At 40.2% G+C, this 20,625-nt stretch overlaps 1 protein-coding gene and 1 pseudogene across 2 annotated transcripts in view; one reads left to right on the top strand and one right to left on the bottom strand.

Moving 5' to 3' along the window:
* Positions 1-886: 886 nt before the first annotated feature.
* The window catches only part of LOC143741834 (plexin-C1-like), a 37,422-nt pseudogene continuing 17,683 nt past the window's right edge, over positions 887-20,625 (top strand). Inside the window, exons 1-2 of the transcript XR_013205247.1 lie at positions 887-1,857; positions 2,043-2,164. The product of XR_013205247.1 is annotated as a plexin-C1-like (transcript). The remainder of the gene's footprint in view (positions 1,858-2,042; positions 2,165-20,625) is intronic.
* On the bottom strand, positions 3,460-20,166 carry LOC143742403 (plexin-C1-like). The gene is made up of 13 exons (XM_077235256.1): positions 19,187-20,166; positions 18,881-19,006; positions 18,622-18,756; positions 18,399-18,499; positions 18,136-18,244; positions 15,749-15,882; positions 15,464-15,643; positions 14,071-14,179; positions 13,118-13,285; positions 12,770-12,931; positions 12,545-12,653; positions 4,178-4,279; positions 3,460-3,613 (listed from the first exon to the last, which is right to left on the bottom strand). The coding sequence occupies exons 1-13, from the start codon at positions 20,099-20,101 to the stop codon at positions 3,603-3,605; spliced, it is 2,361 nt and encodes a 786-aa protein (XP_077091371.1). The 5' UTR covers positions 20,102-20,166; the 3' UTR covers positions 3,460-3,602.

Below are 20,625 nucleotides of genomic sequence, written 5' to 3'. Positions count from 1 at the left end.
CATTCAGGTGGGGGTGTGGGGAGATGTAGATGAAGTTGGTTCGGAGGTGAGACTTTCGTCTCAATGGTGCATGAAGGCCAGTTCAAATGGTAATCTCCAGAGAGGTCCTTTTGTCCTCTCAGTGTCTGGTCACCCCCGAAACAGACTGTCTGGAATTTCCTAATTTATCAATTCTTACAATACAAATGTTATTATTAAAGTTGTTATACAAACTACGTGGAAAAAATTCTTACTTCATAAAACCTCCTTCCTCTTCATGTATCAGATAATCTCTAAAACATTTAGGCCTATTCTACTTTTTAATTGTATGCTTCGGTATACAAATCAACGCAGATCTTTGTTCTTTTTTCTTTTTTTTACGTTTCACTAAAGTAACTTTTTGTATACATAAATGTTTCAGAAAGTAGGCTACAATTTCTCTGTATTTAAAAACACCCCATCCTCCTCTCACAGCACTGCTTTCACTTCCACTCACTTCAGCCACGGACGCATCTGAGAGCAGATCATCCCTCATCCCTGTGACAAGATCTCACAATAGTAGGCCTGTCCAATAGAAGACAGCGATGAAGCCAATCAGTATATGGGGATGATTAGGAGGCCATGATGGACAGAGGCCAAGGGGCAAAAAAGAAAAAATAGAAGGCCTGTCCAACTGCTCGTTCAGATATTTAAGATCAGAGTTATATAAGTTTATAATAAATATAAAGTCTGGTGTCAATAAAATGATTTCAAGAGAGAGTAGCCTACATACTTGTTCCTTGTACTCATATTTTATGTAGGATTATGAAAAGTGTCTCATCATGAAATGGTATAACTTAGTCATAACAAGTCAGGAAGTCATCAGGCATCTTCAGAGCCGCTGCTTTCACTTCCACTCACTTCAGTCATGGACGCATCTGAGCGCAGTTGATCGCTGTGACAAGATCTCCAAACTTCAGGTGATCTCTCAGATATTTAAGATGAGAGGATACTTACTTGGAATACTTGTGGTCCCACTTTTGAAACATTGCATTTGCGGTGATGTGGTGAACTTTGATGGAGACATCAAGGACTTTGTAGTTGGTAAAAGTAAGTTGTTCGTTCTTACTGACCATCGACTACATCAGATGAGACTCGATCTTTCAGAGGAGAAGAGGAAGGACATCACTAATGCCACTCATCAATATAGAGTCAACATTCTAGTGCCTTTTGACGACAACGACACCCTGATAACCTGTGGGACCTTTAGAGATGGATATTGTGAAGTTCTTGATCTAAATGACATTACAAAGATTATTTACTATGAAAGTGGTTTATTGGTAGGAGCAAGACAGAATGATAAATCTGTTGCGTTCATAGGAGGTCCAAGTACCAGTAGGTACCTTTTGGTTGGGAAAAGGGATGAACAAAGAAACCCTCAAGATCCGTATCCTGTTGTTAAATTGTGGAACACTTTACAATCTCAAACTGGTGGGATTTTCAACTTCATAGGAGAAGGAACAACCCCCTTCATCCAGAGCACCGCTACAGATGTGGAGCTTGTTGACGTATTTCAGAGAGTTTCATCGTTGTACTTATTTCTCAACGCACAGACTGACTCGGGGAGGAAATTGCATAAAAGAAATAAAAGAAAAAAGACAGAGATCGTCAGATCCCTACAGGCTGCAACGATAGAGTGCTGCAATGATAAAGCTCGATCAGTGCTCGTCGCCTCCACCGTTATTCCCTCAGGGAACGGTGTTATTTGGGCAGGAGTTTTCAGTGCGCAGGATCAGCAGGATCCGGAGAACACCGCGCTGGCTCTGTACGACATCAGTGCAGTTCGGGGCCGAGTGAAGGGTTTCTGCAATACTGGTGAAAAATGTGATTCTGAGGTTGGAAAAATCAGGATTTATGTGCTCAATAGACACATTTCTTTCAAATTTTTTTTTTTTTTGTACAAATGTTTAGTAGCCTAGTTTTATCGATTTTATAATTGTAATATAATGTAGAATATGTTGCATGACAAAACTTAATTTCACTATTCACCAAAGTCATAATATTTTTGTCTTTTGTGTTGTATAGTAATAACCTTCAGCTGCTCTCTGTGGTGTTCAAGTTCAGCTCAATGTCATCAGTGGCAGCAGTTAGAAGTGGATCCTGGATTGTGTTGTTCATAGGAACCAGTGATGGACAACTAATAAAGGTCTCCTTCATATCTCAATAAGTTTTAATTTCTAAATTCCTGGGCTCCATTTAATCTGTTGTTTAACTCTGCATTTGAACTACTACAATTATAATTTAAGATTTGTATTTCTGTTTGTTGTTCTAGCTGTTTTTGGATGAGAAATTCACACCAGGCTGTCCAATAGTGCTGTACAAATCTGATGATGAACGAGCTGCTCTGGATCCTCTCTGCGGCTGGTGTTTAAACACACAGAGGTCAGTCTGCCTTTATCACATGTGACTTTTCACACATCACATTATCTGCCTGTCATCACTTAATATGCCTAATGGTTCCTTGTAGAACAGTCTTTTAAATTCTTATCATCTATATGGACATGATGCCCTTTTCTCAGGGCTTGTGGTTTCATTCCCCCCATTAAGATGGCACTGAACTGTTAAGCTTGTTAATGAAAGTTAGGAACTCCACTATTGACTGTGGGTATTTGTCCTACGAGCCTGACTTGCCATGACACTAACAGAATAACTGACACGGAAGCATTTTATTGTATAGGTATGTATAGATAGACAGACAAACAGATGGATGGATGGACAGACAGAAATATAGATACATGATGGATAGATTGACCAGAAATACCAGACATATTTTGGTCCCCATGAGGTTTGTAACAGCTTAGAAATCACATTCAATTCTTTTTTGATAATGTAAAAATGCAGAAAGTTTTCTGTGATTGGTAGGTTTAGGGGTCGTGTTAGGGTTAGAGGATATAATATACAGTTTGTAGAGTATAAAAAACATTATGTTTATGGAATGTCATCATAAAATATGAAAACTCAACTTGTGTGAAATATAAATGAAACTTGTTTTTGATGTGTCCAACAGGTGGCAGTCCATTCTTTTGTTGAGACCCTTTTCAAGAGCATCTGGGGATTCCCCAACGGCAGGGCACCATTGGCCATTGTATGGACAAAATGAAGTTTGCATATTCTGATAAAATTCTTCCGTTTGTGAAAGAAAGAAAGAAAGTCCTAAGGGTTTTGAAAGGAGATGAGGGGGAGTAAACTTTTGGGCTGAACTATCCCTTTAATCGATCTTCTCCCAGATGATGTAATAGTGTTATAGTGCACTGCTTCATGAAGAAAATATTGTTCCGTGAACACATAATCTACATCATATGTGTTAAAAAGTAACACATCTGTTTTTGTAGAGTGGGTGGGGTGTTTGCAAAGTCACAGTAATGTGGTGAGCTAAATAGTTGTTTCTAGTGAACTTCTAATACGAGTTGTCAACTAGGCACATATAGATTACACTCAAAATGCAACCAGCCTGCATGTGTTTATTGTGAAGATCAACAATACATTGTACATTGCTTCAGTTGAGCTGGGGAATGATTCAAAGGGATGTGACTCACCCGTTACACTGTTCTGAGTCTTCAATGGGGCATGCACTCTTGTTGGGTTCACTTTAAATCTAAAAATTTAAAATCACATAAATCTAAAAATGTACATAACAAAACCGTACATGCTCAATTAAAGCAGATAATTTGTTATCCGATAAGAAAACACGTACAACTATGCAGGAAACACATTTATCGAATACATTTCTTGATGCGTATCAATAAATGTCTTGTGACTTTACCTGAAGCAAGGGAACTAACAGATCATGTGATCAGAAAAAGGGAGAGCGAAAGGTATGTTTGGATGGACGACGAGGTCCGAACATTCTTAAACATCCCTTTTGAAAAAGATTCTTGATCGAAAACCAACAAATGCACAGATTTCCCAAGAAGTACGAGCAGAGATGATCCTTCCATTTTATTACAGATAACACAGGGTATAGAAATGGTGATTTATTCACAAATTTTATGTTTTAACCAATTCATATAATTTGTGTCCATTGCAGAAAGGTGCAGGACAAGTTATTTACTTAAGTTTAATACTGTATTTAGGATTTAGTTGTTTGTTCAATAGAAACAGTGACACTTGCCTTTACAAACACCACACTACAAAGACCAGCATTTCAAAAATGACCGACCTTGATGTATATCCCGTCTGATGTTGCTTTCCAGCATTTCCAGTTGTTTGTTCATTTTCTCATTCATTTGTCTCTGGCTCTTAAGGTGAACAATGGCTCCAACTAGACAGATGTGCAACACCACATATTTATCCCTGCAGGACTAATGTTAAAATATGTGACGTAAATCTGAAATCATCTGTCCACCATAGATCATTTCTCAAATAGCTTATCTGATCTGTCCCAGCTGCTGCCTGAACCCAAACAAACAGATGAACTAGACGCACTAACTAGCACTATGAGCTCCATTCTCTCTAGAACATTGGATATTGTTGCACCCATTAGATTACAAAAGGTCAGAGAAAAAAGTATAGCACCATGGTACAATAATACTACGTATGTTTTAAAGAGAGAAACCCGTAATTTAGAGCGTAAATGAAAAAAAACTAATTTAGAGGTCTTTAGAATCGCGTGGAAAGACAGTATGTCACGTTATAAAAAGGCCCTTAAACGGCCAGGGCGGAGCACCTGAGCAAATTAATAGAAAACAACCGAAATAATCCAAGGTTTTTATTTAATACCGTGGCTAGACTAACAAATAAACAGACGTCGTCTGAACAAAATACCTCGTTACAGTTTAGTAGTAATGATTTCATGAACTTCTTCACCGAGAAAATTGAAAGCATCAGAATCAAAATCGTAAACGTTCGATCTCTGCTCGCGCCTTATAATTCAGCCGCAATTATCACCCCGCAAGAACAATTACAATGCTTTACAACCATAGAACAAAAAGAGTTAAATAAACTTATCACTTCATCTAAAACAACAACATGTTTATTAGATCCTATACCAACTGAACTACTGAAAGAAGTGTTACCTATAGTGGAAGAGCCTCTTCTCAATATTATTAACTCATCTTTATCTTTAGGTCATGTTCCAAGAACGTTCAAGCTGGCAGTTATAAAACCTCTTATTAAGAAACCACAATTAGATCCAAATAACCTAGCAAATTACAGACCCATTTCGAATCTTCCATTTATGTCAAAAATATTAGAAAAAGTTGTGGCTGCTCAACTCGGCTCTTTCTTGCAAGAAAACGACATCTATGAAAAGTTTCAGGCTGGATTCAGGCCACATCATAGCACTGAAACTGCGCTTGTTAGAATCACAAATGATTTACTTTTAGCTTCGGACCAAGGCTGTATCTCAGTACTAGTTTTACTTGATCTTAGTGCTGCGTTCGATACTATAGATCACACAATACTCTTAGATCGACTACAAAATTACACTGGTGTTCAAGGACAAGCATTAAGCTGGTTCAGGTCATACTTATCTGACCGCTACCATTTCGTCTACTTAAATGGAGAAAAATCGATTATAACTTCGGCAAACTATGGAGTGCCGCAGGGATCTGTGTTAGGCCCTTTATTATTCTCAATATATATGCTGCCACTTGGTAATATTCTAAGGAAACATGGAATTAGTTTCCATTGTTATGCTGATGACACTCAAATATATATTTCATCACGGCCAGATGAATACGCTAAATTATCCAAATTGACAGATTGTGTTAATGATATAAAAGATTGGATGACGCGTAATTTTCTTTTATTAAATCCAGACAAGACAATCGGTTCTAAAAACCGTCCACAAAACCCTTCACAGCACGACTTTAACATAGTAGGATGCCCTGTTACTTTATCCGCTACAGTAAAAGACCTGGGTGTTATACTAGACCGCAACCTGTCTTTTGAAAAGCATATTTCATATGTTACAAAAACAGCCTTTTTCCACCTTAGAAACATTGCTAAGCTACGTAATATGCTATCAGTCTCTGATGCAGAAAAGTTAGTTCATGCATTCATGACCTCGAGACTAGATTACTGTAATGCTTTATTAGCTGGTTGTCCTGCATCTTCAATAAACAAGCTACAGTTAGTCCAAAATGCAGCCGCTAGAGTTCTTACTAGATCAAGAAAATATGATCATATAACACCGATTTTATCATCACTTCATTGGTTACCTATAAAGTTCCGTATTAAATACAAGATATTGCTTTTGACTTATAAAGCTCTAAATGGTTTAGCTCCAGTCTATTTAACGGATCTTCTATCGCCTTACAATCCATCGCGCTCTTTAAGATCACTAGATTCGAGGCTTCTGGTCATTCCTAGGATATCCAGATCCACCAAAGGAGGCAGAGCATTTTCACATTTAGCTCCGATGCTCTGGAATAGCCTTCCTGATATTGTTCGTAGCTCAGACTCTCTCTCCCAGTTTAAAACTAGACTGAAGACGCATCTATTTAGCCAGGCATTCATATAAATTTTTTTCTTACAGTTACTGTAAATTCGGCCTCTAGTTCATAAACGCCAGAGGAAAACTGGCCCCCGACTGAGCCTGGGTTCTCCCAAGGTTTTTTTTTCTCCATTGGGTCATTTGATGGGGTGTTAGGACACCATTAGGTCACTGGATGGAGTTTTTCGGTTCCTTGCCACTGTTGCCTTTGGCTTGCTCAGTTGGGGATATTCAAATTAATTAACCAATCATACCATTGATTAGCTCTACCAAACTTGGATGTCTTTTTTTCCAGTAATAAACAAACATTGTTAAGTTGTTTTGATTGATACTGTGAAGCAGCTTTGATACAATCTGTATTGTGAAAAGCGCTATATAAATATATTTGACTTGACTATTTGACTTGACTTACCAACTGTCAGGGTGTACAGGCAGAAGATGACGAGGAAGGCTGAATTTTCAAATCCAAAACTATTTTAATCACAATTACTCAGAGACATAAGCAGGCAGGTCACACAACAACGTTACACCGACGAGACCGGACAAAGACTAACTGAACAGAGGGAACTAAATACAGACACTGATGCAGTGGCGTGCACAGACCTCCTCAGGGGCAGGGGCGGAGGGACCAAAAAAGGCACTAAATAAAACAATTATTACTCTTGATTTTATTTGTTTCTATTCTTTCTTTCCTTGGCATTCTAATAAAATATGTTGATACAATTATTAGAATGCATAACACATCAAATGAAAATAGGGAAATTATGATATTACTAAATATTATTTACTTTACCAAACAAAAAAGTGAGAATCAAGAAGGTAATTAGGGAAAATTAATTTTTAGTTTTGTTGATGTTGTAAATTTAATGTATGTATTATATGTATGAAAGACATTGTTAGCTATCATGAATCAGTAACACTTTACAATAAGGTTTCTTTAGTTAAAATTAGCTAAATGAACTGCACTTCTACAGCATTTATTAATCTTAGTTAATATTAATTTCAGCATTTACTAAAACATTTAAATCAAAACTTGTATTTGTTATCATTAGTTAATGCACTGACTGAGGCATAACATGAATAAAAAATTAACAGTTGTAGTATTAACTAAGATATAGCCTGCTACAGTAACAAATGTGTTGCTCATGGTTAGTTCATGTTAGTTCATAGATGAGTAATGAACAAATTAACCTTATTGTAAAGCGTTACTATGAAATCAAAGATATAAGTTCCTTACAATTTAGAGTTAGACATGGACTTAAGATTTAATTTAACTAACTGTTAGATGTATTTCCCCTTGCACTTTTATTCCTTGGATAAAACCGAATGATATTTGTGGTGTTCATAGTTAACCACAAGGTGGCAGTGTAATGTTTAAGTGTTGAAGTGCTACTGAGAAAGAATGAGAAGTGTGTGTGAAGAGTTCAGTAAGACTTGTTGGACATGTGTTGAATAAAAAGCCTCGAAGGAATTACTCTGATCTTGTGCTTCATACTATAAAACACTACAAATTGGCGACGATGGTTTCTGTGCCTACGCCTGCATCTTTTCTGCCATGCAGTGGAGAGCCTGCGATTCCTTTTGTTACCTGGCGGAAAATGTTCGAAAATTACTTGCTTGCTATTAATGCTACAGGAGACTCATGGCCTGATGCCAGGAAACGTGCTATTCTACTACACAGCTTGGGTACTGAAGGCCAGAGGCTGTTTTACATGTTGCCTAATACTGGAACTACATTTGCAGAGGCAATGACAGTATTGGAGGATCATTTTGTTCCGAAGGTGAATGTTGTGGTCGCTCGACATCGCTTTCGCCAGTGTTCTCAACGTGCTGACGAGACCATTTCACAGTTCCTGTCTGCTTTGCGGGAATTATCTTCATCATGTGCTTATGGTGAACTGGAGAGTGAAATGTTGCGCGATCAGCTGGTTGAACGATCGTATGCCCCAGCAGTGCGAGACAGACTCCTGCTGGAACCAACACTGACCCTGGACACAGCTATTGTTATTGCGTGTCAGGTGGAACAAGCGCTCTCGAATGCTGACATGCTCATGGCACAAAGTTCAGAGTAAAACTGGTCACGTACACACAAAGTAAAGCTGGTCACGTACTTGAAAGAAGATATTCCTGTGCTAGGATGCTTTCATGCGGACGTCTCACTGAATAAAAAGGTAACTATTGCTTGTTTTTACGTTGTGAAAGGTGGCTCTGCTTTGATGGGCATGGACTTAATTCGAGCTTTGAACTGTTCTTTTCATTTTGGTACTGTTACTGCGCCTGACGAACTACATGCAGTTTTTGGAGAAACTATTCCTGCTCCAGTTACTTCTGTGGGGAGCGTGAAAGGGTTTGTTCATAAGCCTACAGTTAAACCTGACGCTACTCCAGTTCGACAGAAGCTTCGTCGACTTCCATTCTCTGTGCGACAAGCTGTTTCTGCAGAACTGGACTCGTTGTTGCAAAATGGCATAATTGAGAAAATCGATTCTTCCCCGTGGATTTCACCTATTGTTGTCACCACGAAGAAAGGAGGTAAAATACGTCTCTGTGTTGATCTGCGTGAGCCAAACATGGCCCTGATTGTTGACAGTCATCCTCTGCCGCATATAGATGAACTTTTGAGTGAACTAAGCGGCTCATCAGTGTTCACTACAATTGATTTAGCGGCTGCTTACCATCAGCTTACCTTACACGACGACTGCCGGAACATCATAGCTTTTATTACGCATGATGGTCTCTTCAGGTACTGCCGGGTTCCGTACGGCCTTGCTTCCGCACCATCGGCGTTTCAAAAAATGATGGAAACGGTCCTGAAAGGCATACATGGGGTAAGGAACTACCTGGATGATATCATAGTGTATGGTGCCACCCAGGAAGGTCACGATACGACGCTGCGCTCAGTCATGCAGCGCTTGTCAGACGCAGGACTACAACTGAACCGGGAAAAGTGTACGTTCAGCCAGTCGTCCTTAAAGTTCCTTGGACACGTTGTTTCCAAACATGGAATTTTCCCAGATGAGGAACACAAGTCTGCGATCATTGAGGCTCCTGCGCCGCACGATGTTGCTTCCTTGCGCTCATTTCTGGGACTGATTTCATGGTACAGCAAGTTTTTGCCGAACTTTGCTTCTGTTGCTGAGCCGTTGCGTGCCCTACTTAGAGATACATCAGAGATTAAGTTTGCCTGGACTGTGTCTGCTGAACGCAGCTTCAAAGAGCTGAAAGACCTGCTTTCTGGAAGTCAAGTGCTTGCTTTGTTTGACCCGTCCCTTCCCACTATAGTGTCGACTGACGCTTCTGACTATGGCCTGGGTGGGGTTTTGACACAAATACACCCAGACCGTGTTGAAAGGACTGTAGCGTTTGCTTCTAGAACCCTTACTGCAGCCGAAAGGAAATACTCTACGGTCGAGAAGGAGGCGTTGGCTTGTGTCTGGGCCGTAGAAAAGTGGCGGCCGTATCTGTGGGGTCGACACTTTACGCTCAGAACTGATCATTCTGCGCTCACTACACTGTTGGCAACCAAAGGAATTGGCCGGGCCGGTATGCGGGTCGCCCGGTGGTCGGCACGTTTGCTTTGCTACACATATGATGTCATCTACCGACCTGGACATCTTAATTGTGCTGCAGATTGTCTGTCCAGGCTGCCACTACCGACAGGAAATGATAGTGCTGTGGAACCAGAAATGGTTGCTTTCGTTACTGGGCTGTCTACATTGTCTGCTGAGGATTTCATAGCTGCTTCGGAAGCCTGTCCAGAGTTAACCCTGCTGCGCTTGCGAATCGGGCAAGGCTGGCCGAAAAAATCCTGTGACCTGGATCCTGTTCTGGTGCCCTTCTTTCGTATTCGTGATGAACTGTGTGTGGATGGTGTGCTAGTGAGGAGAGGCGAACATCGTGTTCTTGTTCCTTCTACATTGCGCTGTAAAATGATAAGCCTGGCACATGAGACACACCAAGGAATTGTTCAAACGAAACAGCGGCTGCGTGAATTATTCTGGTGGCCTCAGATGGATGCTCACGTGCAGTCGGCTGTTTCTTCCTCCTTAACATGCCAACTGAATGACAAATCGGCTAAAACAGCTCCGGCTCCTCTTCAGCCTGTCAGTCTGCCGTCTGGGCCATGGCAGAAACTAGCGATCGATATCGTTGGACCGTTTGACAGAGGACCTTCTGACTGTCGTTTTGCCATTTGTCTGGTGGACTATCATAGTAAGTGGCCTGAGGTAGCGTTTTCTCCAAATGTCACTGCTGAGGTGGTCACATCATTCCTCCAATCTGTGTTCAGTAGAGAGGGAAATCCCCAGTGTGTTGTGACTGACAACGGTCCTCAATTCACCTCCAGTGTGTTTGCAGCTTTCTTAGAGGATAGAGGAATAAGTCACATGCGTAGTAGCGTGTATTATCCACAAGGCAATGGAGCTGTGGAGCGGTGGAATAGAGTCCTGAAAGAATGCATCCTTTCTGCGGAACAGATGGGGAAACCATGGAAACATGCAGTGACTGAGTTCTTGCAAAGCTACAGAGCTACCCCACACAGTACTACAGCCGTTTCACCTTCTGTGCTTCTTCATCATCGCAAAATGCGTACAAAGCTGAATGTTTTTCCTGTTGGCCCCAAAAGTGACAAATGTGCTCAAGTGAAAGAGACTGTGAGTAACAAACAGCTCAAGAGTAAAAAGTACACTGACAAAAGACGTGGTGCCAAGTACCACACTTTCAAACCAGGAGACCAGGTGAGAGTGAAACAACCTGGGCATGTGAGAAAGGGTGTTTCTCAGTTCTCACCACCCCTGAGCATTGAGCAGCAAATCGGAAAGAGTACCTTTGTTTTGAGTGACAAAAAGAAATGGAATGTTTCTAAATTAACTCGCTTTACAGGTCCTGTTACCACTCAGAATGAGAGCTTGCAACCACCAGGGACATTTAATCTTAGGAAGAGTAGTAGAGTGCGTAGAATGCCAGCGTGGTTGAAGGAATATGACTTACAGTGAAGTGAAACTGACATGTATAAAAATAAATAAAAAAAACATGCATCCTGTTGTGGATATGTTGTGAACAGTTATAGCCTAGTTACGTAAATACATAAAACTGTGCATTAGAATTAATAAAACAATGTCAATTACATTGGTAAAGGTGTTGTAAAGTTAATAACAGTACACAGTAATGTAATGTGATTTTGTTAATTTAAACAAACAAAAGGTTTGGTTCTGAAACTAATCTGTCACATGAAGAATCTTTCAAGTAAGAGGGGAATGTGGTGTTCATAGTTAACCACAAGGTGGCAGTGTAATGTTTAAGTGTTGAAGTGCTACTGAGAAAGAATGAGAAGTGTGTGTGAAGAGTTCAGTAAGACTTGTTGGACATGTGTTGAATAAAAAGCCTCGAAGGAATTACTCTGATCTTGTGCTTCATACTATAAAACACTACAATATTGTCATTTAGAATGCGTCTGAAATCGAGTTATACTTGTATTGTAGTTAAGAATAACTCGCATCCTGCTGCAACTTTTACAGTAGCTAGGTGATGGTAGGATAAATGTAATTTTCCGTATTAGCTTAAACGTTACCTGCTGCTCGTTTGAAGAGACTCGCGCGAACTGCTGCGTGGTGCTGCGTTCCAGAACCGTTAAATGCTTATGAGGCGCTGCAAAGGAAACTCCGCCTACCACTTCTCCGCCAAATTTTATTTTTATATTATATTTGTTTGTATCCTTATTGTTAGCGGCATTACGTACCATTGTTAGTGGTGTGTGTGTTATTTATTATAATATTTATAATAATAATAATTATTATTTACAATTATCAGAAAAGGGCACAATACATTTTGAGAGAAAAGGGGCAGGGGCTTGACAACCCCCCCCCCCCTCCTCCCACCCCATCCCCCCCGCACGCCACTGCACTGATGAACAGAAACCAGGTAACACAGATGAAGGTAATTAACAAGACACAGGTGATGAAGATGGACTAATGACGGTAGGCATGGTAACAGATGAGTGGCGGGAAAGCAAAAGAAATGCGACTAAGATAGAAAACAAACAGAACAAACAGATCTAAACAGAACAGAATAAGACAGACACAAACGTGACACCAACAACAGCTAGAATTATGAGCAGAATCAATGCGCCAAGGATGTATAAGTACTTCATAGGACTTTGACTTTGAGACTCAAGGGTTTTAGTCAAATGCCCAACATTTATCTGCAAATTAAAGTAAAATAAAGAAGATTTTTGTATTTTAAATATGCAAGGGTCAATAATTAATTAACAAGAAATGTTGCATAAAGAAACTTTGAATATTTATTATTTAGACTTACACTGAGTGAGTCCACTGCTATAACCGCTCCTGATTCTCCTTTAATCTTACAGATGATGGCATTGGACTCAATCTTGTCCAAAACACACTGATACTGCTGATCTCCCCGTAGACCCGTCACATTCACCTCGCTCATACTCAAATTCAATGCATCTGCCTTTTTCTGAGAAAGAGAGGTAGGATGGTGTGGAGGTTGTGAGATTCACATGCTGATGTGCAAAAACAATGACAGCTCACAATCAAATATTTTCTGGGAGTTTTTAAGACCAGGGCCTGGAAAAAATAGGCATGTATGCCAAAACATGGAGACTGTACATTGATCTTAAACTCACTGTAATACTAAACTCACCTGAATGTTGACCTGTAGGTCGTTGGCCACCTGTAATGTGGTGAATCCAGTGAATTCTGGATCAGGCTCGTAGGACAAATTCTTACAGTCCACAGTGAAGTTTCCAATTTTCATTAACAAGCTTAACAGTCCAGTGCCATCATAACGGGGGGAATGAAACCACAAGCCCTGAGAAAAGAAAGACAATGAAGATATGACTCCAATACATGTGACATGTGAAGCTCTGTGTCAGCAATAAAACGCAATAAAATTGCATGAGTTGACAGACAAACTAATTTTTTCATGTTATGGGTAACTGACAAGCAATATTAAAATTCTAAAATACTTAGTGAATATATATATATATATATATATATATATATATATATATATATATATATATATATATATATATATATATATATATATATATATTATATAGAATTTTAATTTTGCTTGTCAGTTACCCATAACATGAAAATAATTAACGGTTTGTCTATAAAGAAATTTATTCTGTACTTTTGTACATTCTATTCATTAAATAATACTGAAAAAATATAGCAAAACATTTTTCAGGAACAACAAAAACTCTTATTGTCCCCAAAGTCTTGAACTATATGTAGTTCAAGACCACACACACACACACACACACACACACACACACACACACACACACACACACACACACACACACACACACACACACACACACACACACACACACACGTTTGTGAGTGAGGGATAATCCAAGGCCTTAAAATAAAAGTAACCCCTTTAAAATAATCACTTACTTAATTAGAGTCACTGAAGTGCTTTTAACAATTATATGAGCAAATAAAATACATTTTTTTTCTAAATGCAGTACATGTGTGAATCTGGGCTGTTTGAAGACTCACTGAAGTTATAAATACTGATCTCTGTGTATCAGATAAAGTGCTGTGAGTAGTTGCATGAGTAATAAACACACGTCTTACCCCTGAGCTTTTGGTGTAATGTGTTTGAAGCACTTTATTAGAGTGACGGACAATAACTGATTCCACAGATTCCATATTGTTCCCCTGAACATCAATCTTCCTTCCACCACTGAATGAAGAGATATTAAAATATATATTAAAGTTTTTATTGTAGAGATATTAACCATTTCAGCCAGTAATACAGAACATTAAGAACGGCCTTGCTGTCAGCAAGCAAGATGCTCTTTCTGAACCTCTAAAAATTTAAACAAGACCAGTCACATGTAAGGTCACATGGGTAAACTGCAGCTGTCAGAATTATGAAACATACAGGAACTAACTTAAAGGTGAAATATTATGCCGATTTTCACATGATGTAATATAAATCTCTGATGTCATCAGAATGTGAAGTTTCAACTCAAAATACCACCCAGATTTTTATTTATAGCTTGTCAAAGTTGCCCCTTTTTGAGTGTGATGGAAAACACTCAGTTTGTTTTGTGTCCATTTAAATGCAAATGAGCTGCTACTCCCCGTCTCAGTTCAGAAGACAGCCGATCCTTTACACGAGCTTCGGATACTGGAACTACATAACAGCCGAATTTCTCTCAAGCAAAATGTCAATAATACCCAATACTTACATGATTTGAACCGGAGTCAGACACAAATGGAGAGACTCGGGAATAGGCTTTAACTGCTATACTGACGTTTCTGAAAGGTTAGTGGATATATTTATGTAGTTGTTGTGGAGTTGCGTTGATTCATCTCATCGACTAGACTGTACCGTCATGTTAATCTATGAACTGTTGTATAGGTGCTTGTGTGTGAACTGTATTAGGATGCCCACAGAGCCAGAAAGTATATGCAGCATGGAGATAGAGCAGGTATCGTTTAGTTTACAGTTATAATGTCGGACTCGGACTGCTGCTTCTCACTCAGGGTGGGATCTAGTGCAGATCATCACCAGTCGTGGGCCGGGTTTCCCTACTCTTACGGAGGGGTAGGGGGAAATTTGAAACTGCTTGTTCCGAGAGATTGATAATGATATATGGGGATTATAAAAAAAGTATTGGGTGGATTTTTACCATTATAGGCTGGTTGTTTACACACACTGTGGACGCACATCTGTGTTCAAACACCTTATAAAAGTAAATTTTGCATAATAGGTGCAAAATTTAATGACTCTAACTTCTGATTTCCTTTCGTTCAATCTCACATATGTGTTTTTCCACAGTATCTCAGCAGATTATTACTTTGCAAACCTTAATTTTCCATATAAACAGCATTCTTGCGTATTTCATGATTAAAATGCCATTAGATTACCATGCGCATGAAATTTAAAAATGTGCCATTGTCATCTCAAGGCACTGATGTTATATGGACACTGATCTGCCAGTGGTCTGAAAGCTCTTACCTCCTCCAGGAGACTGTGGGCTGTATTCCTGTGCAGCTGGGCTGAGAACTGTAAGTGATGATACTGTTACCATGACAACGGTCGTCAGGAGTAACAACACACACTTTCACTGTTCCTTTAGTTCCACTGGGAGGAATGTGGAACCTTAAAGTGTCACTGGAGCGATCAAACACCGGAGATCTGAGGGGAAACATTCATGCACAGATATACAATATCATTTATCTAATATAATATAATCTACACACATTCATAAATACAACTAAACACAAACAAACAGAATCTCACTCTTTAGGAATACAGTCCAGATCCCCTTGAATATGGATTTTAGTGACAGATTCCAGGTTCCTTCCTCTTAATAAAACGCTGTTTCTTCCATGGAAAGAAACCTTGTTGGGATCTAGAGAGAGAATCTCTGGCTCCTACAGGACACGAAATGTTGCACTCAGTAATTATGATTTCCATTACACGAGAGTAGATGTTAAAACTTCATGCTGATTTGTACTCGGCTTTCGCCAAGATAAGCACCAACTAAGACGTAGCTTTACAGTAACCTCTCCATCCATTTACGCTTCTTTCCAATAGGTGATGTGAATCTCCTTCTGTCTGGTGTTAATAGCTGCAGTATTTGCACACACAACGGCTGCAACCACAGTGCGGTCCCCTCATGACAACCGTCTGGATTGAGCTGAGTAGGGGACATCTCTAGGGTCTTCAAGTGGGCACCTTCCGTCCTCAGTGTTTCGTCGACTAGCCCACGACACCTCAAGAGGGCTCGACAGTGACTCTGGGTTCCCAGAGTCACCCCCCTCCGTCCCCCACTCAACTCAGCCCAGCTTACTGACCTTTACATCCCTCCTGCTGCTGAGGCTGCTCCTTTGACCTAACCACAATCTCTCACAACCTCTCCACAACCCGACCATACGCGCCAACCTGTTTGACTAAGGCTGTCGAGCCCCACTGCGGACGTTAAAGCGGTCAGTGGCAACGGTTCCGTATGGCATACTACCGCAAAACACAATATCTGTCCAAACACCAATCCTCATTCACGCAAAATACACAGGAACGTAATAACTGTAATTACTATGCAAACTATACAAATAAACCAACAGACTCATCAAGTTTTCAAGAATTTTTCGAAACCGTAGAATGGCGGCCTGTACACAGCCAGCCAGACTCTTTCCGTCTAAACCACAGCCAGTTGCTGCTCCTCTCTGCTGCTTCAGATAAGTTCTTTACTGTGCGACGCAACTCTTGGCCACTGAATTCGACGTCTCTGAGGAACCGGGTTGTGGAGTGTGCCACAAATCCTCGACAACCCACTTCCACTGGATAAACCCGGACTCTCCATCCTCGCTGTTCTACTTCAGTGGCCAGATGAGCATACCGCAGTTTCTTCCTCTCATATGCCTCATCTACCGCATCCTCCCATGGCACTGTTAAATCTATCAGTTGAACAATGCGTGCTGATCCAGACCACAAAACAATATCTGGTCGTAGGTTAGTGGTGGCAATCTCAGGTGGAAAAATAAGCCGTTGATCAAGATCAGCCAGCATTTTCCAGTCCCTAGCAGCTTCCAGTTGTCCTGAGCGAGAATTGGTTTTAACACCTTTTCTTGGTGGTTGCTCGCCTGGGCGGAGGAATATTGTCTTCTGTGTGTAATGTTTTGCTAGAACAGGTGGCAACTTATTGGTCATGTTACGCTTGTCTTCCAATGCTAAAGCCAAACATCGGAGTACTTGGTCATGGGGCCAAGTAAACCGACCTTGGCTAAGAGCCACCTTACATCCTCTCAAAATGTGCCTTAATGTGGCAGGTGATGAACACAAAGGACAAGAGGGATCCTCTCCTACCCAGAGTTTTAGGTTCTGCTGTGATGGGAGAACATCAAATGTTGACCTGATAAGGAAACTGATCCTACTCTGATCCTACTCCTACCAAAGGTCTTGCCACCCCATCTTGCGTTGTTTCACACACTCCCATCTCATCCACTCTCCCTGCTTGGCCTGGGAAATGGCCTTTATACACCTCATCCTCTCCTCCTGCTTTCGCACCTCGTTGACTACCAGCTTCCTCCTTTGAGCTGGGCCTGCCTTGTGCCATTTAGGAGGAGCTAAACTGGACCCTAAACCCCCTCTTCCATGCTGTACCTGCCCCACGATATCACCAATTTGAGGGGCAGCCTTTGCCTCTTCCACAGATTTCTTTGCTGACCACTTTCTACCAGTTTTTAACACAGGTGCTGCCTCCCTTACACATTTCTCGCGTGACTCTACTAAGGTCATTTCCAGTCTGACCTTGGCGCACTTAAACTCCTCGGTTAAAGCAGAGACTGGCAGCTGCAATATTCCTTTACTATAAAGACCCACTCTCCTGAGGCAGCGTGGAACTCCCAACCATTTCCTGATATATGAACTTATTAACGCTTCCAGCTTATCCACTGTTGTCAAAGAAACCTCGTACACAGTCAGTGGCCACAGCAACCTCGGCAGTAGACCAAACTGAACTACTGAACTAAAGAAAGGCCATGCAGGAAGAAAAAAAATCTATATCCACTTAATATATGACCAAAGTAGCCTGTGTAGCAGAGGGCAATGTTTTGGTAGTCATATAAATTATTTATTAAATATATTCCCTAAATTATGATAAATACTCTAAGATTATGACCCTCTACCTTTCTAGAAGAATTCTCTGTCATCTGGAAAGAAAGCAGCTGTGTCTTAAGAGAGTTTTGTGGGATGGACACCCATGAAGTATTTGAGCATTCATCTTGAGTAGAGCATCTAGATAAAAACATCATCAATATATCACGTACAGATTTGTTTGCACTCTGCTCACCATGTCCATATAGATGATAATTATTTAAAAGGCATATTAAGTAATGATAAGCAGATAATGTGATGTGTGACCTGTCTCATGTGATAAAGGCAGACTGACCTCTGTGTATTCACACACCAGCCGCAGAGAGGATCCAGAGCAGTTCTGCAATCTTTCAGAGAGCTGTATACAGCACACTGAACCACAGACACTCTTCTGAGCTACATCAAAATACATCCAAACATGAGCAGAAAGAGAGAAGTATGATGATTCAATATAACACAGTTGAGTAGAGACATACTGCCAATGGTTTGTTTGTTAATTGCACATTTCTAAACCTCACCTCTTTCCTCAGAGCGATGTAGATATATTTGAAATCTACTGGATCAAAGTGCATTCTGGGAAGCACTGCTCGTTCATCATCAGATTTGTACAGCACTATTGGACAGCCTGGTGTGAATTTCTCATCCAAAAACAGCTAGAACAACAAACAGAAATACAAATAATAAATTAGTATTGTAGTAGTTCAAATACAGAGGTAAACAACAGATCAAATGGAGCCCAGGAATTTAGAAATGAAAACTTATTGAGAGATGAAGGACCTTTATTAGTTGTCCATCACTGGTTCCAATGAACAACACAATCCAGGATCCACTTCTAACTGCTGCCACTGATGACATTGAGCTGTACTTGAACACCACAGAGAGCGGCTGAAGGTTACTACCACTCTGCAATACAAAGAATACAAATATTATGACTTTGGTGAATAGTGAAATTAAGTTTTGTCATGCAAAATATTCTACATTATATTACAATTATAAAATCGATAAAACTACAAAACATTTGTAAAAAAAAAAAAAAAATGAAACAAATGTGTCTATTGAGCACATGAATGCTGATTTTCCAACCTCAGAATCACATGGCTCATAATCAACAGTAGTGCAGAAACCCTTCACTCGGCCCCGAACTGTACTGATGTCGTACAGAGCCAGCGCGGTGTTCTCCGGATCCTGCTGATTCTGCGCACTGAACACTCCTGCCCAAATAACACCGTTCCCTGAGGGAATAACGGTGGAGGCGGCGAGCACTGGACGAGCTTTATCATTGCAGCACTCTATCGTTGCAGACTGTAGGGATCTGACGATCTCTGTCTTTTTTATTTTATTGCTGTCCATCAACAGGACGTGCACTTTACTCTCCGACTTTGAGTCAGTCTTTGCGTTGAGAAATAAGTACAACGATGAAACTCTCTGAAACCCGTCAACAAACTCCACATCTGTAGCGGTGCTCTGGATGAAGGGGGTTGTTCCTTCTCCTATGAAGTTGAAAATCCCACCAGTTTGAGATTGTAAAGTGTTCCACAATTTAACAACAGGATACGGATCTTGAGGTTTTGTTTGTTCTTCCTTATTCCCAACTAAAAGGTAGCTATCGGTACTTGGACCTGCTATGAACGCAACAGATTTATCATTCTGTTTCGGTCCTACCGATATACTTTCATCGTAAATACTCTTTGTAATGTCATTTAGATCAAGAACTTCACAATATCCATCTCTAAAGGTCCCACAGGTTATCAGGGTGTCGTTGTCGTCAAAAGGCACTAGAATGTTGACTCTATATTGATGAGTGGCATTAGTGATGTCCTTCCTCTTCTCCTCTGAAAGATCGAGTCTCATCTGATGTAGTCGATGGTCAGTAAGAACGAACAACTTACTTTTACCAACTACAAAGTCCTTGATGTCTCCATCAAAGTTCACCACATCACCGCAAATGCAATGTTTCAAAAGTGGGACCACAAGTATTCCAAGTAAGTATCCTCTCATCTTAAATATCTGAGAGATCAGCTGAAGTTTGGAGATCTTGTCACAATGATCAACTGCGCTCAGATGCGTCCATGACTGAAGTGAATGGAAGTGAAAGCAGCGGATCTGAAGATGCCTGATGACTTCCTGACTTGTTTTGTAAGTTATGCCATTTCATGATGAGACACTTTTCATAATCCTTTGAGATTTGATGAGCTTTGGTGAAATATCTTCTATCTATTCTTACAACTACATGTTCAATTTCCTTGAATTTAAGTTATTTTTAGCTCATTTTATTGTAATCTTTAGTGAACTCGTATCATCATTTACTTATAAATAGACACTACAAATATTATTTGTTAATGTGTAGCTGATATTGCTGTAGACGTTAGCGCTTCATAATTTACAAATAGATTGTCACTTGTCTTCATCTACAGGTGTAAATCAACTGTATAGAGCCACTGAAAAAAACGACACATGCCTAATTGATGAAAAAGGTTATTTATATATAAAAATATTTATATGGCAGTCAGGCACTCTGTTTA

The sequence above is a fragment of the Siphateles boraxobius genome, unplaced genomic scaffold (genome assembly GCF_051911475.1).
Source record: "Siphateles boraxobius isolate OS27281-9 unplaced genomic scaffold, OSU_SipBor_1 19, whole genome shotgun sequence".
Classification (NCBI taxonomy): Eukaryota; Metazoa; Chordata; class Actinopteri; order Cypriniformes; family Leuciscidae; genus Siphateles; species Siphateles boraxobius.
The sequence above is the reverse complement of the archived record's forward strand: the minus strand, read 5'-3'. Positions and strand labels throughout refer to the sequence as shown.

What these genes read in the sequence shown, in the direction of transcription:
- LOC143742403 (XM_077235256.1), bottom strand. Translation starts at nt 20,101, where the DNA reads ATGAGAGGATACTTACTTGGAATACTTGTGGTCCCACTTTTGAAACAT. An exon ending in TGGTGTGTGAATACACAGAG is followed by an intron (nt 18,245 to 18,398) that starts GTCAGTCTGCCT and finishes GTTTTTATCTAG; the next exon opens with ATGCTCTACTCAAGATGAAT. An exon ending in CAGAGAATTCTTCTAGAAAG is followed by an intron (nt 15,883 to 18,135) that starts GTAGAGGGTCAT and finishes CGTGTCCTGTAG; the next exon opens with GAGCCAGAGATTCTCTCTCT.